Source organism: Streptopelia decaocto (assembly GCF_964273445.1).
Source record: "Streptopelia decaocto genome assembly, chromosome: 1".
Classification (NCBI taxonomy): domain Eukaryota; kingdom Metazoa; phylum Chordata; class Aves; order Columbiformes; family Columbidae; genus Streptopelia; species Streptopelia decaocto.
The window spans coordinates 15,057,874-15,076,307 of record NC_138663.1 but is presented as its reverse complement, the minus strand read 5'-3'; the positions used below and the strand labels follow the sequence as shown (position 1 = coordinate 15,076,307).

At 38.1% G+C, this 18,434-nt stretch overlaps 1 protein-coding gene across 6 annotated transcripts in view; it reads left to right on the top strand.

Moving 5' to 3' along the window:
- Positions 1-18,434, top strand: part of SRPK2 (SRSF protein kinase 2) — a 142,216-nt gene that overhangs the window by 48,050 nt on the left and 75,732 nt on the right. Inside the window, exon 1 of one of the 6 annotated variants that reach the window (XM_082046949.1) lies at positions 503-558. The exons of the other annotated variants lie outside the window; for them this stretch is intronic. Coding sequence (XP_081903075.1) covers positions 518-558 — 41 coding nt within the window. The 5' untranslated portion in view covers positions 503-517. Of the gene's footprint in view, positions 1-502; positions 559-18,434 lie in introns of those variants that run through there. 6 annotated transcript variants of the gene reach the window in all.

Sequence of the window (18,434 nt, the reverse complement as noted above, 5' to 3'; positions counted from 1 at the left end):
GCATCTCCCGCATGACCGCCAGCAGCGGCGCAGGGCTGCCTCGTTTTCCGTGTCAAGTTTGCTGCTATCCTTCACCTATTGCATGCTGGTTATTGTGCCGTATCCATTGGCTCTTTTTGGTTAAGCTTTGTGCGTTTTTGCAGAGATTTATTGATTTTTTTTTATTTTTAAACGAAGCCTGCTGGGCTGCAGCATGCAAATCATCGTAGAGCAGGCTGCTGGCTTGTGTGTGCTGGTGTTGCAAACCCTGCTCCTTTTCACTGTCACGCCAACAGCATCTCGGTTTCGAATTTTTGAAGAACTCGCGTTTTTTGTTGTGTTGCAGGAAACCGTTCCGCGGTTGCAAAGGGGTTCCTTTCAATTTAGATGCATAGGAAATATAATAACTTGGTGAAGCGCTTCATGTCCTGTTATGTGGAAAGGGAGTGTCCTTTGCAAAGTAGCTCCTTTGCAAAATCCTCCGATTAGTCACATTCTGTAAGATAGATGTGATCCGTGTTCAAGTCTGTGCTAGGAAATGGAGCAGTCACTGCATGCAGTAATGGTTCATGCCTGCAGGTAAGGACGAAATGACTCAGAAGTGTTTTTAAAGCAATTATTTTATCTGTCAATCAGATTATCACAATTTCAAGTAGCTGTTTCGTTTTAAAGAAGTATTTCGAGGTACTAAATGCACTTTAAGTTTTCTGTTGTGAAATATCACCTTCTGGTGATTATTTTGATGATTTTAAATGGTCCAGCCCTGCACACTTCTGTTTTGCTTGCAACTGGGTTTTGAGGGAGATTTTTATTTTAAAAATTCCCTGAATCCAGAGCAATATAATATCATGTTTTTTCTTCCAAATTATTTGCAGGAATCATTTTGTCTGCATGCAAACGACCATCTGAATGTTCTGTTTTGTCATTTTAATATTGGATGTTGGAAAAAAAATATAATTATTAATTTTAAGCACTAAAACTGTATGTTTAGTTTAAATTATTATCTAAAGTACATTTTATTGCATGGCTTAGCATAGAAAGACATGATAATGTACTGAAAGCTGTCTAAGGGAAACAGACTAAAAGGCATTTTTCAGAATGAAGGAGTGCTTGTGTGGCATGCATGGTTTTAAAAAACAAAATGAACAGTTTATTTTGATCTATATGTGTAAGATGTAGAAGCAGAATGCATTGCCTTTCACCAGCTGTATAACAAAATATCAACAATGAAAGATACAGAAAATGGTGGGGGGGAATGGGTTGTTAAGTCACCTTTCCAAAATGGAGAAATATAAGAAGAGCTGTGAGATATATTTATTTATATATTCAAAATTAAGAATCATGAAAGAAAATGTTAATGTTTATTTGTTTGTCTCTATCCTACCCTGATGCCTGAAATTTTTGAACACAATACTAATAAAATGGTGGTAATAACAGAGGGGATGATGTGGTGAAAATAGTAAAGGAAACAGGTGTTCACTTGTTTTTTTGGAGGGCTTTTGTTGGCATTGCTGTGGGGGAATTAATTATATAATATAGGTATTTATTTTATCTATTTTATGCAGTATGGTAAAGCTGATCAGTCTGGTTTTGAGCAAAACATGCTCATAGTTGAACTAATGGTAGTCCTTAGATGAATACATCCCTGTAAAGGATTATAACATGTAACTGGAAAAGCATCATTTGTCTGAGATCCATTCAAATGCTTTTCATTAAAAAGTAACATTTCATAACAGCATGATGTGTTATCTTGCAATAAAGATTAAAATGTGAATGTTGTATATGCATATAGATTTCTTTTGAGGATTTAAATATATGGTACTGTTCACCTGGAGATTGATTTGACACATCAGCTGCATAATGTACGTGGCCAGTTATAAATGGAAACAACTTTATATATTATCTGAGATTTTGTTTTTTTAAATAACCACATTCTTTTTGTCTGTCTAAAAATAGACTGAATTTTTTTTGCAAGCTATTATGAAACAGTGCTATCTGTCCTATTAGATGCCAGTTCCTTTCAAGACCCTTTCAAAATTACTGTATAAGACGTTTTTAAGGAAAAAAAATATAGTATTGAGTGTTTGAACTGCAAAACTGTCCTCAATCTGCTGCATAGCAAAACTGCAGTGTGTGTTCATACCATACAGACATGAAAGTATGCATGTTTTTGACAAACACATAAAGGGAATAATCCACACTTGCATATTTTTTTATTATCTCTTTTTACCCTTGCTCCTAGTGGTTGGACTTCTGACAAGCTTGAGTGCTCCGGGTGGAAATACTGGGTGGAAGATCTGAAAGTGTCCATGTCTTGTTCCTTGTTTTCCACGCTAGCAGAGGCTGCCAGACAGCACTTGCACAGCGGGAAGGGAGGGGAGAGGAGAGGAGGTGCTCCCTGCATTTACAGAAACTAGTGAAACGGGAATAGAGGAGGAACGAGAGAGAAGCCCATCACTTGCCTCTTTCTTTGGTTGGTCTTTGTTTTTACAAGAGAGTTCAGTGTTTGTAGGTTTTCCTGCTTGCTTGCTAAGTCCAACATGTTGTCCTATTCTAGAGGAAATAAAAAAAGAGAAGTGATCTGAAATGTAATGGATGGTTTGGCTTTTATGGAAGCTCAACATGTTAGAAATCATACAGCATTCTCTTAGGATAGTTGGTTGTTATGTTTTTAAGAGGCTTTTAGGAGATGTTGGCAAGAAAGTGAGACATGAACCCTTTTGTTGAGGATCCTCTGACATGGTAGAGACATTGCTGCCTTGAAAAGTAGATCAGCACAAACCCGAGACATTTTTTTTGTAGTGAGATTCATCGCTCCTTTCTCCTCACCTGCCCCCTAGAAAGACTGTAACTGCAGATGGAGGGATAAGATAACAGTGTTTTGATGTGTTACAGGATATTTAATTAAGCAGACCCAGACAGCATCTGTAAGTCCGAAATTCCTGCGTGGTGAACGCTGCCTGTGCAGTGCAAGCGTTAGCAGCCTGTGACAAAGTCGTTCCCTGTTGATAAGGTAGCCTGGGTAACGACGATGGGCGTGTGCACGTGGAGGTTACGGTGGATCAGGTAACTGACTGGATGGAGCCTGTTACACTGAATTGATTTGTTTGGATGTCTGAGCTTTAGGTATACCGTGGAAATGGTTTCCTCCAGCATGCTTATGATGTGACACATGCCTGGTTTCTTTATCTAATAAGCAGTAATTTAACTACCATGTATCCCTGCGTTCTTTATGTTCCAGGGAAGGCTGCGTGAGGTTACTTGTCCAAACCCTGCCATGTCATTAGAAAGCGCGAGTAGCAGCAGCCAGATGGAGGAGGATGATCTTTCAAGACCCCTAAGAAAGCAAAAATATTTTAATTTCTGTTGTATGAGTTATGCGCTCTTCTCATATACAGTACAGTCAGCCCTTTGAGCTGTACAGATTTTTATTTTTTTTTTTTTTAATTAAAATTTTTAAGGGCTTTGTGGAGATACTTTTAAGTTTCTGTTTCATTTGTTTTGAGAAAAGTTGGTTCTTCCTCCTGGATCACTTTCTACTTCTTAGACTGCAAACCTAAAGTATACAGTATTTTTCTTTCCCGTACTTTAGGACAAAGAAATTGGTATTTTTTTTTTAGCTTTGCTTTTGGGTTCTAAATTTATAATATGTCATCTTAGCAATGCAGTTTGACCACAAGATATTTACTGGTAAAGCTTACTAGCAAGGCTGAAAAGTCTGAAGTATTTGATGTGCTCTTTTCCTGTCTTTTTGTAACAGCTGCAAATGCACGTTTCTTTAAAATGAATTTCTGCTTCAGTGTTTTTTTCAAAAAAATAATAGCAGCCACTCATGAGCAGTCTTAAAGTAGATCAGTGGTGTGTATATAATTCAATTTTCATGATTTGGAGGGCTTTTATAAATAGCAGTAAAGGGAAGATACTTTCAATAGACAGTAGGACAGCAAAGTTTGTGTTATTCAATGTGTAGAAGTATTTGGGGTGGGGTGGTGCAAGCAAGATTTAAGGACAGTTGTTATTTTTTTTTAGCCTTGGGCTATGTATACCTCTCTTTCTTTGTTATTTATCTTTATAGAGCAAATTAATGTATTTTTCAATGCTTCTACATGGTTTCCTCATCAGGTCATTCCAAGAATGCAGTCAGGGTTAAAGGAGAAAGAAATCTAAAATAATGAGGAGGAAGAAAAAAGATGGAGACTGAGTACCCTCTGCTTCATTTTCTAAGAGATCTAATGTTAGTTGATATGAGGCATTGTGAAACAGGTTGTGATGCTGAAAAATTCCATCAGGTTTGGGAATGCTTTTTTTTTTTTCGTGGTGTTGTGTGTTTGTTGTGGGTTTTGTGTGTGTGCGCACACGTGTTTTTTTAATTTTAATTGTGGATGCTCTACTTCTCCCAAAACAGAAATGTCACTTGTAACGAATTACAGAAATGAAACACATGTTTAAAAGTAGACATACCATCAGCTCACAACATTCAGTATGAGCTGATGTTGCTGTGTGTAAGATAAATGTTTTGGAATAATTACTAGATAATAGGGCATTGTAAGATAACAATTCTATTGTTTCTTATGTAATGAACATTGAAGCAAAAAATACAAGAATAATTTCATCATTTCCACTAACTTTTAAATGTATTTTAAAAATATCATCTTGATCTGTCTTCCCTCGTGTTGTTTTTGTGGGTGGTGGTGTTTTCTTTTTTTTCTTTTTTTTAGTGTAAAAGAAATCTTGCCTAACTTCCATTTCAGGACAGTTCACATTTATTTTTACTAGTCATACGACTTTAGTTTTTCAGTTTTGTTTAAAGTAATACATGTTAACAATGAACTGTGTATGTTTTTTCCTTTTTTTATTTTTCCCAAATTTCAGACTAATACTGCTATTTGTTGTATTTTATCTGGGAAATAGGGAGGAAATAATCCTGTCTTAATGTGGGTCCTAAGATATTTTTCCAAAGAAACACTTCATTTCACTGCCAAAGTCTGGTGACAATGTGCATATATAGCTATCTTAGACTAAATACTTAATTCTAGATTACTAAAATGGGAACAAAACAAATCCTATGTTTTGTGTATTTTTTGTATTGAAAGTTTCACAAGCTCATTGTTTTAGTGTGCAAAGCCTTTAAGTGAAGTGTGAAAGGGATGTGGAGACAAGGTATGCTGCAAGTTGCTGTTGTGCTTGTGTAGAAGGAAAGAAGGAAAAAATATGGAAATAGTGGATGCAGAAGCAGCCACTTGTGGAGCAGCTTTTTCACTCAAGGTGATGTTTTTAGGGGACACTTTCATTTTTTAGAGCTGGTGGTGTCTATATCAGTTTATCAGCAGGCTTTGAACAGATTTAGAATTTGGAGTGTATTTTATTTTTTAGTGATAGATTTTGTCTGGTTTTGTGTCTGCCTGGAATTTCTGCTATGTGTAAAAAAAATAAGGTACTTTTATATTTAATCACATGACTTGAAACTTTTTGCCTAATCGCCATCTTGATCATGTCTTTGTTAAAATGTCCACTCCAGGCCCCTAGACAGATGGTGAGGGAACATTACCTGATAAATTACATAAAACAGTGTGAACTTATGCTGAGTGACTGCATTTCTTTTGCTGTGCTGTGTTACAGGATAATTTCCATTGTGGTTTTCTCCATCTTTGCATTCTATACTTACAGATGAATAACAAAATATTTAGATGTTCATGTAAGTCAGCAAACTTACTGTGATGTGAAATGTGTATTTTAATTGATCCACAATTGAGGTAGTTACCAAGAGATGCTAAGCAACAGGTTAAGGAAGTGCATGCCAATATAAGCGTTCCATTTTGTTGCATATTTTCTGCATTATAAGCATATTATCAGGAATTTGTGGCATCTCTTAGCTTGTGAGTTGCAGTGAATCCTGCCATACAGTTTGGAGGATATCTGTCAGTCTTTCTGTTTGATTGAAAAATACATTTTCTGTCCAAAGGGTGTTGTGACCAGAAGGTCTTTTACTCGTCCTGTTTGTAGGAATTTTACACTCCTGAGCCAGGATCTGCCCCAGGTGCTTCTGTATTTTCTTCAAGACACTCACCCTTAGGCTTGGGTAAACTCTCTGACAAAATCCAGTCACTGTTACCTTAAAAACAAATATGCAAGTCATCTCATCTAGGATGCCTAACTCATGCTGCTGACTAGATGGGTAGTGAATAGCTGTTTTCTTTTGCTTTGCTTTTTTTAATTTCTTTTTATTCTTTAAAGCTCCAATTACAAACAAATGTGTGCAGCTGCAAGCTCTGCCGTTCATATATGCTACAAACAAAGGAGTGCCAGTTCTTTACCAAGTTTGTCTACACAGCTTTCCTCCTCTGATTATAACTTTAGGTCAATTAGGCTGGTGGATTGCTTCTCTTACGTGACTGGAGAATGTTGGAGACTAGAACCACATCCCATGTAGATGTTACATTTGTATGAAATTTTGACTGTTGTTTTTAATAAGATGCTCAGAAGGCACTTGAAATAACCTCTCTGTACTGATAAATGTGTCCTAATTCTAACTTTATCTTGTCTTCTGGAACAACAAATTACTGTAAATTGGTGATAGCTCATTTACTAAAAGATCGTATTTTCTTCTCTTGAAAGCTTGTGAAACATCTGTATTTTAATGTTGTGCTAGTTAATCTTGAAGACTTTTTTTCCAAAACTTGGAGCAGCATGATTCCATGGAAGAGAATTTCTTAAAGCTAATTCTTATTTGGCAAAATATCATTGGAGTAACATGAAACATTTTAAGAACTCAGTGCTTTGTTTTCATGAAACAACTTCCTGTGCCTCAAATCTACTGGGCTGTTCACAGCCTTACTGAGAAGGGAAGGACTTGTCCTCACTTCTGTTGCTTGGTATTACTGGGCATGAGGATAGAGTGTATCTTGTTTATCTTTTTTAGGGTCAAAGAATGCCCTATGAGTGCAGAAACTCTTCTTAAGCTACATGTTTGTTCCATATTGTCAAAACTTAAATATTAGCAGTAGTTCAAGCAGAAACTGGGAGAACTGTTTTTGTCATTAATACTACTATAAAGAGACGGTATTATTTAATTTTGGTAACCTCTTTATCAGAATATCCAGCAGCGGGATTATTTTTGTGTGTGTGGAGGTGGAAAAGGGATCTGAAATTCCTATGGATTTCAGTGGACAGCTGTTTTATTATTCTGTATCCAGCATCAGGACCTGCATGTTCTTGTTGTCTGTCATCTTCAGCTGCTATGGCCAATGTCCACAGAAGCATTCAGTTCCTGTTATGCCCATATACCGAACAGACTATCAACCTCTGTTTATTCCATGCCATGAACTAGAATGGAAGATGTTTGGAATTAGCTCTGTTCTTTATGAGTCCTTCTATAAAAGGATTACTTTACCCATAGCAGACCACGTGTAGTGGTTTCCTCAGAGTGGTGCTTTGTCATCCCCAGTATGACAGTGTAAAGCCCTTCTGACAGCTCCTGTTGCGTATGTGACAAGAATCAGGAATTTCCACTGCTGCCTGGTGTCTTAGCTGTGAGCGGTGTCTGCTTCCGAGAAGGCTGTAATACAGCTTTGGACCGAGACTTCCCTACGAGATATGAAAAAGATGGTCAACCACAATGATTCTGAAGTACATTTTTATCAATTAAAAAAATTAATTCTAATGTAATATAAATAAGAGTGCAAACAGTCTTTATATACTTAGTTTGAAGTCTCACTTGGCTCCTTCCCAAGTAATTAATGTTTCAGTATTAGTTTAGAAAGCCAAATGAAAAAAGACACAGTCTTCCTCTGAATGCAATAGAAGCAAAAGAATGTAGAACTCACAAAGAAATTATTGGTGATCTTGCAGAGAAATTCTTGGTGATCGAGGAAGAAAAGTCTTCCTTTCTCACAAGTACTCATGATGTCTGTGGGTGGATTACTGTGATGATGAATTAATGTAGACCCCGTTCCTTGGGCTCCCTGGCGGTGGTGTACTGCCAGAGAACGCATGATACTTTGTGCAGACTACTAGTATTTAAAGGGGCTGTTGCTCTTCATTGGAAATCTGTTTACAAGTTTCTCCAAGGCAAACTTAGTAAATGTGTTCCTGTAATTTAATTTACATCTACTTTGTTTCATCTGTGTTTTTGCTTTATTTGTGTTACTCTTCTGTATAACATTACTGTTGTAACGGTGTGCACTTGAGTCCTGACTTGAAAACATGTAGGAAAGAACCAGTTGAGATTCCTTTCAAATGTGTTTAGCACATAGGAATTTCAAGGGCTATTAAAAGAACCAGAGGACATGCAATTGAAGTAGAATGGTGCCTGAGAATGCTAATACATTTTTTTGCTATCGTATAAATACTCGGTGGCTTACAAAAAGCCTTAGCAAAAAACAGGCATAGACTACCCCAAACTCGAACGTAAGGCAGCTTTTTACACTTCACCTTCAAAGTGTTACTAGTAGCTTTGCTAAGAAACGTGCTAAAGGTGTGTGTCCTTTTAGCCACACCAGTTGTCAGAGGTAACTAGATGCAGAGGGCGCTGGGTCCCAGGGATGTCTCTCCTGTCCCAGCTAAATAGGTGAGTGCAAGGCGGCCGCGGTTCTGTGTCCCGAGGGCCAGCCACTAATGAGACCGAGTGCTTATTCCCTATAGGTGTGCGTGCATGTACACACGCTCCCATGGAGAAAATGAGTACGCAGCTGGCCACACTGATCAACAGAGACTCAAAACAGTGCTTTTATTAGCACCCACATAAACGTACACAGGGCACTCAAGTGCATGGACAGCCCAGTCTGGTTCCTAGTTTCCAGCTCCGCAGCATGGATGTCCACAAGTGGAATTTTCAACACAAACTCACACACACACTATATGGGTCTCCCCAGTAGCCGATTTTAAATGGTCTGTGTAGTTGCTGAAGCCTTGACCCATTGGTGTCCCCCAGTTGTTGGCAGCTAGACTTGTGAGCCCCTGGGGTTTGTCTGCTCACTTTAGTTGCTAGTATTAATATTTAGACCTCTTATCTACTTGCTGGCCAGTCTAGCTTGAAGTTGGCTTGAGTTCATAAATACACAGAATAGAAAGTGTATTCACAAAGAAGGCAGAAATAGGGTTAAAAACGATATAGGATAGACCGTTGTGATCAAGGGCAGCGCTCCAACAAGTGCACTGATCATCCACCCATTTGTGCTTGACCTACTCCATTTATTCTCTTTCACTGCTGTTTTCCCATGCTTGTTTCTCCCCTATCCACTTTTATCTCTGTCTTTCTCCCCCTCTGCTGCCTTACCCTAAACATTTCATAATGTTTTGTGTATTCTTACAATCCCACGTTAAGTTTTACACAATCCCAAAATGTTCTTCCTCTCTGCATCCCATAATAAGTCCTGTACTCCTAAGGCAGTAACCTTTAGTTTTCAAGGTATTTCCTGCTTAACTCTTCTTGGTGGGTTTCACACTAAGGGAATATGATCTAATTGATGGTTTTGAGGGAAGTTGATTCAGGTGCTCCATTTTCACTGATTAGTTTGTTAGGGTTTCTCTACCTGATGTTTTTCTGCTGATCCTCGCTGGATCTGTTTCTATTATGGTTAGCCTTTAATCAGATAACCTAACACTGGTCTCCCAGGGGCCTAATAGCACCTGTCAAAACTGGATCTAGGTCTGTTTGGGTTTTTGGCGTCTGACAAGGGCATCCAAAAGATTGAGATCAGCTGAGGATACAAAACGTGCAGTTCCTTTGCTACTGCTTCTCAGTCTCATAGAAATTTAGCAATGCTGAGTTTTGCCTGCTACTTAACTCCTATTCAGTTTATAGACCTATATTTCTGGAAAGGAAAACTGAGGTATCTTCTTACAATGTGTTAAATTTATACTCTATGCTTTAGACCTACACCTGCTGGAGATGTTAGGCTCATACATCTAATGAAGGCAAAGCTGAGCAATGACTGCAAGCAAGTAGCGCTACTTACTCTGCTGAACTTGTCCTCTGTGCTTGTTGCAAAACCCATTTGAGGTAAGATAGCACAGGGATGCATAATAATAGTAGGGCGTTCTGGAGCATAAATCAACTCAGACTACAAATCCTGCCTCTGTGCGTTCCGGTCTGATAATAGCAATAAAAAGTAGTTCTTGGGCCCGTTTAAGAAAAACGAAAAGCTATTGTATATCCTTGTTTAGAAGGGGAGTGATGTCTCCAAGGTGGATAGGAAGGCCAGTTGTTAATTTGATCTGCCAGCGTCAAGAGATTGCTCAATTCCTTTGCAAGGTAGCTGAGCAGGCAAAAAACACAGACCCACAATGTATTAGCCAATATTTGGCTGACATCTGTATTCAGAAAACCTGGCATGTATTATTTCTATTGTCAGAGCCCACAAGCTAGCTAGTACTTGAGGCTTTGCCAAGTTGCTTCTCTCAGGAAGAGAAATAGATTATGTGATTTGAGGGTTGTGAGACTTTTTTGTGTATGTGCAGTCCTGTTTATTTACAAAGAATGTAAACAGAGCTCTGTTTGCATGAGCAGAGTAGAAACAAAGTCCAACAAGCAGCTATTTTGCTGATGTTTTCAAGTCTGCCTGTCTAGCAGGCACTGTACTAAAAAAAACCAAACCAAAACCCAGTACCCAAAAAACTTCCACACAACTCTTGTTCATGAGGCCTTAGGCACAGCATTTTTGCTATTTTTTTTTCCTGCTTAAAACACAGAGGCATATATGACTGCAACCATTTTCCCTAACACCTTTAATTTCATAATTGTTATTTATCAAATTCTTAATTCTTCACATGCTTTACAGTTTGACTGACTGGATTTGATTTGTCAGTGCTTTGGACAGTGTGGTTTTGTTTTGGTTTGTGGTGTTGGTTTTTTTTTGGTGTTTTTTTTTTTTTTTACAGCTGTTGTGTGAAAGACCTAATGTTCCTTTTTTACTTGGACTAAAAGGAGGGTATTCAGTCCAACCGTCAGCCTCGATTGCAGCCAAATACAGAATTCTTCAGAGAGCAGCCTGATCACAGACATTATTTTTTTAGGGCAACAATGCCATACCTAAAATATAACTTGGAAAAAAAAGTCTTTATGCACATTATAACAACTTTATTAGTTTTCTGGGCTCTGCAGTTTTTTCCCAGGTCGCATTGCCTGGCATCTGAAGACTCCTGCCCTTTACTGCAAATAGCTCTGGTCGGGCCTTTCCCCTGGACAGGTGTGAGTTGCTTTAGGATCTGTCTTCCCAGGCTCCTGCCAGCTCCTCACTGGACTTCTCAAGGGCAAGAGTGTTCAGATATGGTCCATCCTCTTTTATTCTCTTCCCCCCCACTGCCCTTGTCTTCTATATGATTGCTTTTCTGTATTACTTCACATATGACCTAAAATAAGATTTGGGTTGGTTGGGTTGTTTACTTGTTTATTTATGGTAAATTCATAGCCTTAATTGTGACAAATAAAGCTTTTTACTGAGTTATTTAATGATGTGATAACCTTGTCGTCTGCCAAGTAATATCGAAACTTTCCCTTTCCTTGGGCAGTCTCATCTTTATTCATTGCTAACAAAACCATCATTTTGGTTTGTGCAGAAACTGCTGTGAGATAAGAACTGGGAAAATTTGAACAGTTTCTCCATAGTTAAACATCTGGAAAGTTATTTTTACTTTTGACTTGTATGTTTTAAGCTGATACCAGCCCATTCTAAATAATAGAATGCAAACCATAGATACTCAGAATTACAGAAAAAAAATTGAACAATTGGCTTATCGAGTAGCTCATTGATAGGAGTTTGGCAATGAAAATTTTTTACAAAGAACAAGGAGGATATGGATTAAATACTTAAAGTGTTATGTTTTTAAAGGAAATGAGAACTATCGTATTGTAATGTAAATAGAGATGGGTAAAAACTAATTCTGAGTTTAATGCAGTTAACTGTCAGCATGGATATTGGGGCACAAGGATTCTATTGCAAAACACGTTGCACTGCATTTTTGTTAGGATATACAAATCATGATAATTAGTGGGCTACAGCTATTTTTATACAGATGTAAACCTCAGTGTTTACTGGCGTACTGCAAGTGTTCAGTACTATCAAACGGAATGTTTTCTCCATCCATTTTAGCCCCACCTGAATATATTTTGTGTTTCCTGTTGATTTGTTTCTTGCATTGGTTGGATAGGAGGATCACAGGCTATAGTACTTCAATTTATGTTGTAGCTTTTCAAGTAGTTCTGGTAGCCTACTGTATGACCCAGATACTGAAGAATCAGTAGGCAATGAAAAAAGAAAGTAATTCGTGCTAAGTAAAAGTGATTTTTCTGGAAGCAGGATTATGCAGAATTCTTAGAGAAAGGTATCGACAGGATTTTCATACTCAGTCTGTTGGCAGAGTTCAGTCACAGACTGCTTTGGAGGATTATGAAAAGTAGTTTGTATTTTCACTGTAATAAAATGTATGTTGTTTAAAAATAGCTTTGCAATGGTAAACTAAAAATTATATTCTCTAACATACTTTTGCACTAGGGATTTGTTAAAGCCAAATGTAAATGGATCACAGTGAGTGGTTTAATTAATCAGAGGAGGAAGGTATTGATACTTTTTATTTTCCCCCAAATAATCTAGTCCTTTTTAAATCAAGTCTTCCTGATTTTTGAGTCCGAAGTTTCATAAGTGTGAAGATTGAAAGTCTTAAAGTTTCTTTATAGTTGGTGGGTTTTTTTGGCATGTTTGTCACTGTTGTTAGCCTTCAATCCTGTAATTTCATAGTAATGCAGAAGTCTACTCTCAATTACAGTGTTATTTCACGGCATTTTAATAGAAATTGCTAGAACTTCAGTGAAATACAGACTAGCTTTCTTGTGCCAGATTGGAGGATTTAAATTGCTGTTGTGTAGATGTGTGGGTGATGTTGATAAAGTGTCAGTGGCGGTGATTGATTTGGAGTGAATCACTTAACTGGATAGGAAGGTGAAAACTTGAGAGTTTGTAAGTCAGCTTTTATTTTGTATGTTGACTTGACTTCAAATGCACATCTTAACACACAATTGCTGGAAATCATGAAATGCACTATTTATGTTAAATTTAAGGGGCAAAACATGTTACGAAATACAAGAAAAAGAAAGTAACAGTATTGTAATAAGTATATCCTTTGTCAGTGTCTTTTTTCTTAGTTTTATGGGCCTCATGCTAGTTACGTTTGGCAGATATGTCTAGATGTTGCTAAAGACTGTTGCAGTGTTGCTGAAATTACTAGTTTAATTTTTCAGAAATCTCTTGAATATACTGTGTTTTGCTTAAGTCGTATTTTGCATTGCTTAGGGTTTGTTGGTTTGTGGTGGGGTTTTTTTGTTTGTTTCTACAAAACAGTTTTAGTTGATTGGACATAATGTATCTGTGCACTTTGGAACAGTCCAAGCTCGTGTTCAACTGGAATCCATAAACATAATTAAGATGACAGTGCTGGTATGTAATTATGTTTGTTAATGACATAAACACAAAAGGAAAATGTTTTATTCACAGGAGATGCCAATATCTTTTTGATGGTATAATTCTGATTTGTCTATTTAAAAGTTTTCTTTCAAGTGATTTGATTTTTCTTAAAGACTGGCATTGTCAGTGTGAAAGATGTATATATGTTTCTTCTCAACAAAGATGACTAGTGGAAAGACATGACATAAATACCATCTGAAGAGAATGATTTCTGCACCGGGGAAATGAGAATGAGACTTCAGTTTGGAAAAATTATCTTTATTGGTTTCCTGAAAAGCATAAATATAAAGTCAGGTGTAAATGCAATATATCTTGAAAAATTTGTTACATAATTAGCTTAGTTGAGTATTTCTTATCTTTTTCGAACAGAAGATACTGAATTTCAAAATTCACCTGGACTTCTCTGGCACTTGCTTTAAGTCAGTCTTAACACTTCAGCATTTTTTTTGTTGACTTTTTGGATGCTATTCCCTGCTGTTGCAGTTTGCAAACATTGAAGCACTCACTAAAAGAAACAGGTACTGAATGAAGCTGGTGAAACTTTGATTTCAATGAGCTGTATTAATTTGTACCCAGATTGATTGTAAATACCTGTCTCCATCCTGTACTCCTGTTTCTAGCTCACTTTTACCCAGGCTGATGATGGCAACATCCTTGCCTGAGGAAAGCTTGCTGCATCTCCCTCCAGGGCTCATCAGTAGCTACGTTTGAATTGTCCTCAGGGTTTTCGGCAGAGCACCAGAAGTCGTTGCTCTCCCTCAGGGTCTGATTGTGCTGTGTCTGAAATGATGCCAGCCTGTGACAGTCAGAGCAAAAAGCCTGTGTTTGATTATCAAATGCTGTATATTCACACTTCTTTAACTTCTAGGCCATTTTGTTCATTCTTGCAACTGGTGTCATTTTTATTTCTGCATGTTGTGTATGAGTTTATGGATCAGAGAGGAACTAAGGCTTGGATGTGATGATTCTTTGCTATTTTTCAACATACTTTAATTTATCTTTTTGTGTAGCTTGTGCTTTCTTGCAATTTTTTGATGTTACAGTGGGAAATAGCTGTTGTTCTCAAGCTCCTAGCAGGTGGTGGCGTTGTGCATCTGCACACCTGTAATGAGCTGGGCAGGTGAGTGTGGGGGGCTCAGTTAGTGGCAGCGCTGCTGCCCTGCTTGGGTCTGTGTGGGCTTAGTAGGGAATTGCTCTCAGGCAGCGCCTCGATTAAAGAGTGATTACTTTTGGGTACGGTATTAGTTGAACACATCTCTTTTCTATTCACTTTCCTACAGGAAAGCAGCTTCCTGGCACAGAAACAAGTATTTAGAGAGCTAGTGATACCTTATGTTGCCCCAGCTGCCTTCTAGGTGGATATTTCCTGCTGGCAAATTCTGTAACGGGATTTTGGGACTGGTGATATGATAAGCTTACCCAGGTTCCTTATGCTTCTCGCTGAACCGCATGGGATAAACACCTCTTGTGTATGGTTCTGAGAGAAGGGCTGACCTCAGCCCAAGAGTTTTGCAGCTGAAATGAGTGGTCCTGCCACAGCTTTTTCACTTGTTCCAGTCTTCTTCCCCCCTCCGCCCCGCCAAGTTTTCCATGTCAATGAGCTGAGTTAGTTTCCTGGGACACCAGGTAAGTTCCAGAGCCTGTGTGCTGGGTGGGAGGAGAGAACCTGTGAGCAGGACAGTAATTGCATGTACCACAAGCTGTCAAGGGGGTTTTAATTTTATTTTTCCCTAGAATAAGATTAATGTTGACGTTTTAAAAATTCACCTGGGATTCTCTTGTGCTTGTTCTAAGTCAGCCTTAACACTTCAGCACCGTTTTGTGGACTTTTTTTTAATTCTAGTTCTCGCTATTGTAGCTGAAGTTTGCAAACATTAAAGCATTAGCTAAAAGAAAATGTCGCAATGCAAATTTTAGGATTTAACAGAAATTCTGATGAAAAAAATAACATTAATCTAGATGAATGCTCATTTGTTTTATGCGGTAAGAATATGGCATGTCTTTCAATATACACAGTAATCAAATGGCTAATAGAGTTAATGCATAATTCCATAACTAAATTATTTACTAATTCTTCTAATGTCTAGCTGCCACCTAGGCAGACATTTCTTTCCTCTTGACAATTAGTGAAATTTTTCAGACTAGCATACTGCTTAATTATTTGGGGTTTAATGTTCATTAAAATTAAACAATAATAGGAAAAAGTCATCAAGTATTTTTTGGGTATATGGTTGCCACTCAAAAATTAGAGTCAGTCATTACTTGAAGGTCAGTGTGGAAGAAGAGCTCATGTACAAAGCACAGGCTCCTTTGCTCTTGTAGAGCCTTATTACACAACTGCTTCCAGTTTGAGGTGATGGAAGTTGAGATATTGGGGATTTTTTTCTGGATCCTGGATGTCTGACAAGAACATCATAAGCATGACATTTTATCACCTGTCCTTAAAAGTAGCTAGGCTAGCTGACTATCCTTGCATTTTGACAGTTTCTGTTTTTACAGTCTTGAGCATTAATTAGTCCAACATCTTTCTTATCTTCTATTTCACAAATCAACAGCAACGATTAATCTGTGGAGTATAACGCGTTTAATTTCTTGTCTCAGAAGTTCTTACTAACAGCAGTGGAACTGTTTGGCTTTTAAAGCATTCTGGTTGTTTGACAAAGAATGAGAATGTGGGCATTGATATTTTAAAAACCAGTGCAACAGTGCCATCACTGTTTGGGGACACATCGTGTATTTGGGGAACAATAATCATTAATCCTCCAGAGTGGGGACTTCATTCTTGAAAGGGGAAGTGGGGAAGAAGGCTGATGGTAACATCCGTGATCCCATGTTGGCTGTGGAATTTAAACGAGATTTCCAGTGGTATTTAGTTTAACTGTAGGTTAGTTACTAGCGTAGCATTTTAACCTATGAAGATTGCACATGCAGCATACCTTCTGTAGTGCATTGCCTCTGTATTTCTAGAAACGAAAATACTGCTTAGGCACGGCATTGGCAGTCCTGTTAGAATTCATGTCAAGTAATGATGTGTTCCCATTCTAACATCCTGCTTAGTGTATTATGCATGGCAACAAATAGTTACTTGTGGAATGTGAAAAGGTGTTATCTGTAATCAATACCACAGCTTTCTTAGACCAGTCTTGGAATGGAAAATTCTTGCAAATACTAGCCCTAGTTCAACAGTAACATTTTAAGAAAAGTTTTCTGAATTGAAAGGAGAAGACAAAACAAAACACTGAAAAAACCCTAGAAAATTATCTTAGTGTTTGTTTGCCCATTTCAATGATCTGGGTACATTGGCTGGGAGCTGGAGATCTAAATGCCATCAAAGACTCATTTGAAACATGAAAGAACCCATTATTGACCATAATAAATGTTTCAGTTTCACCCTGCCTAAAACCTGTTATGTTTTTGTTGCAGGAAAGATTTTTAAGCTTTCAAGTTAGAACAGTACGTAACTACATCATGCTAGTAGGAAAAGACATTTGATCTAAGGATTAGTAACCCCAGGAGGCCTGGCTGCCTTGTTGATAGTCCTGTTTGGGGGTAGGAAGAGTATTTGCAATTCGAGTTTTTGACGAGCTGACTTAGGGAGGGTGATGGCATTTGCTTTCTCTGGAACAGTTTAAAAGAAGCAGAGACCCGAGAAATTATAGTTCAAATATCAGTGGCTAAAAATATTGCACGTTTCAGTTTCATTCTGAGAAGAAAGGCAACACCTGGCAAAGGAACCCTGTTAATACAGTAAAAACGAGCGAGCTTTCTACCTCTGGCAAACGATCTCAACTCAAAATAGAGATAATACCTATATTTTTGAAATTTTCACTTATTTATAGATTCTCTACATTAGTTAAGTCAACATCTGTTCAAAAATGCTTCGTTTCTTTATCATAAGAATGTCAAATTAATCAGGTCAGTCAGGCTTAGTTAAAATGATGCTGAAACCTACATAGAATGACAATGTTTTTTCAATACAAGGCCATCAGTACTGCACAGACTGAGAGTATAAGATGATTCGTGTTTGTATGTGTGTATATATATTTCAGTATCATTACAGGATAGATGTTGGGGTGCATAACCCAGCCTTATGGTAACCTCAGAGTTTTATTCTTTGTGAAGAGTCCACAACGAACCACGTGTATTTACCCTTTAAGCCATTTGTGCTATATGTGTTGCTGCATGGTTTTTAAGGTGCTGTGTGAAATTTCCCGGAGGAGATGCTTCATGTTGAAGATAAACATCAAGAGCTGAATTTCGCAGTTGGCTTAAGCCTACGTTTAAAATCTCACTTATCCCCAGTACTTGCTTCTGCTGTTCTCTAACGCTGGGACTGGTGCTTTTGATGCAGTCAGTTGGATGAAGGTTTGATCAGCCTGAAAATTGCCGGAGAGGATGGAGGGAGGTTTTCAGCTGGATTAGGGAGCTACGTGGGATAGCAGTGTGAGCACAAATGCAGGCAGAAGAAATGCCTGAATATAAGCAGAAGGCAGGACAGTCCCTTGCACTGGAAACATCAACTTGGATCAGCCTAAGTCAGTTGTAAAGCTTCACTCTGACAGTTTCTAAAGAGATAATTCTAATAAAAATCACTCAGAAGATATATTGAATAATAGCAATCCCAAGAGATCATTACCATTGAAATATCTGAGCGATCTTCTGTGCAGTCTTGTTTGCACCATCATGTGTTTGGCACTGGACTCTTTACTGATGGATGACAGAACCTGAGGGAATGGCAGGAAGATGTGCTGGGGGTGTTTAGGTTGGACATTTGGAAAAGGTTCTTCACCCAGAGGGTGCTGGAGCACTGGAACAGGCTCCCCAGGGAGGTGTCACGGCCCCAAGCCTGACAGTGTTCAAGAAGAGACTGGACAACATCCTCAGGCACATGGTGTGAACTGTGGGGTTGTCATACACAGGGACAGGAGTTGGACTCGATGATCCTTGTGGTTCCCTTCCAACTCAGGACATTCTATGATTCTGTGATTATCCCTGCAT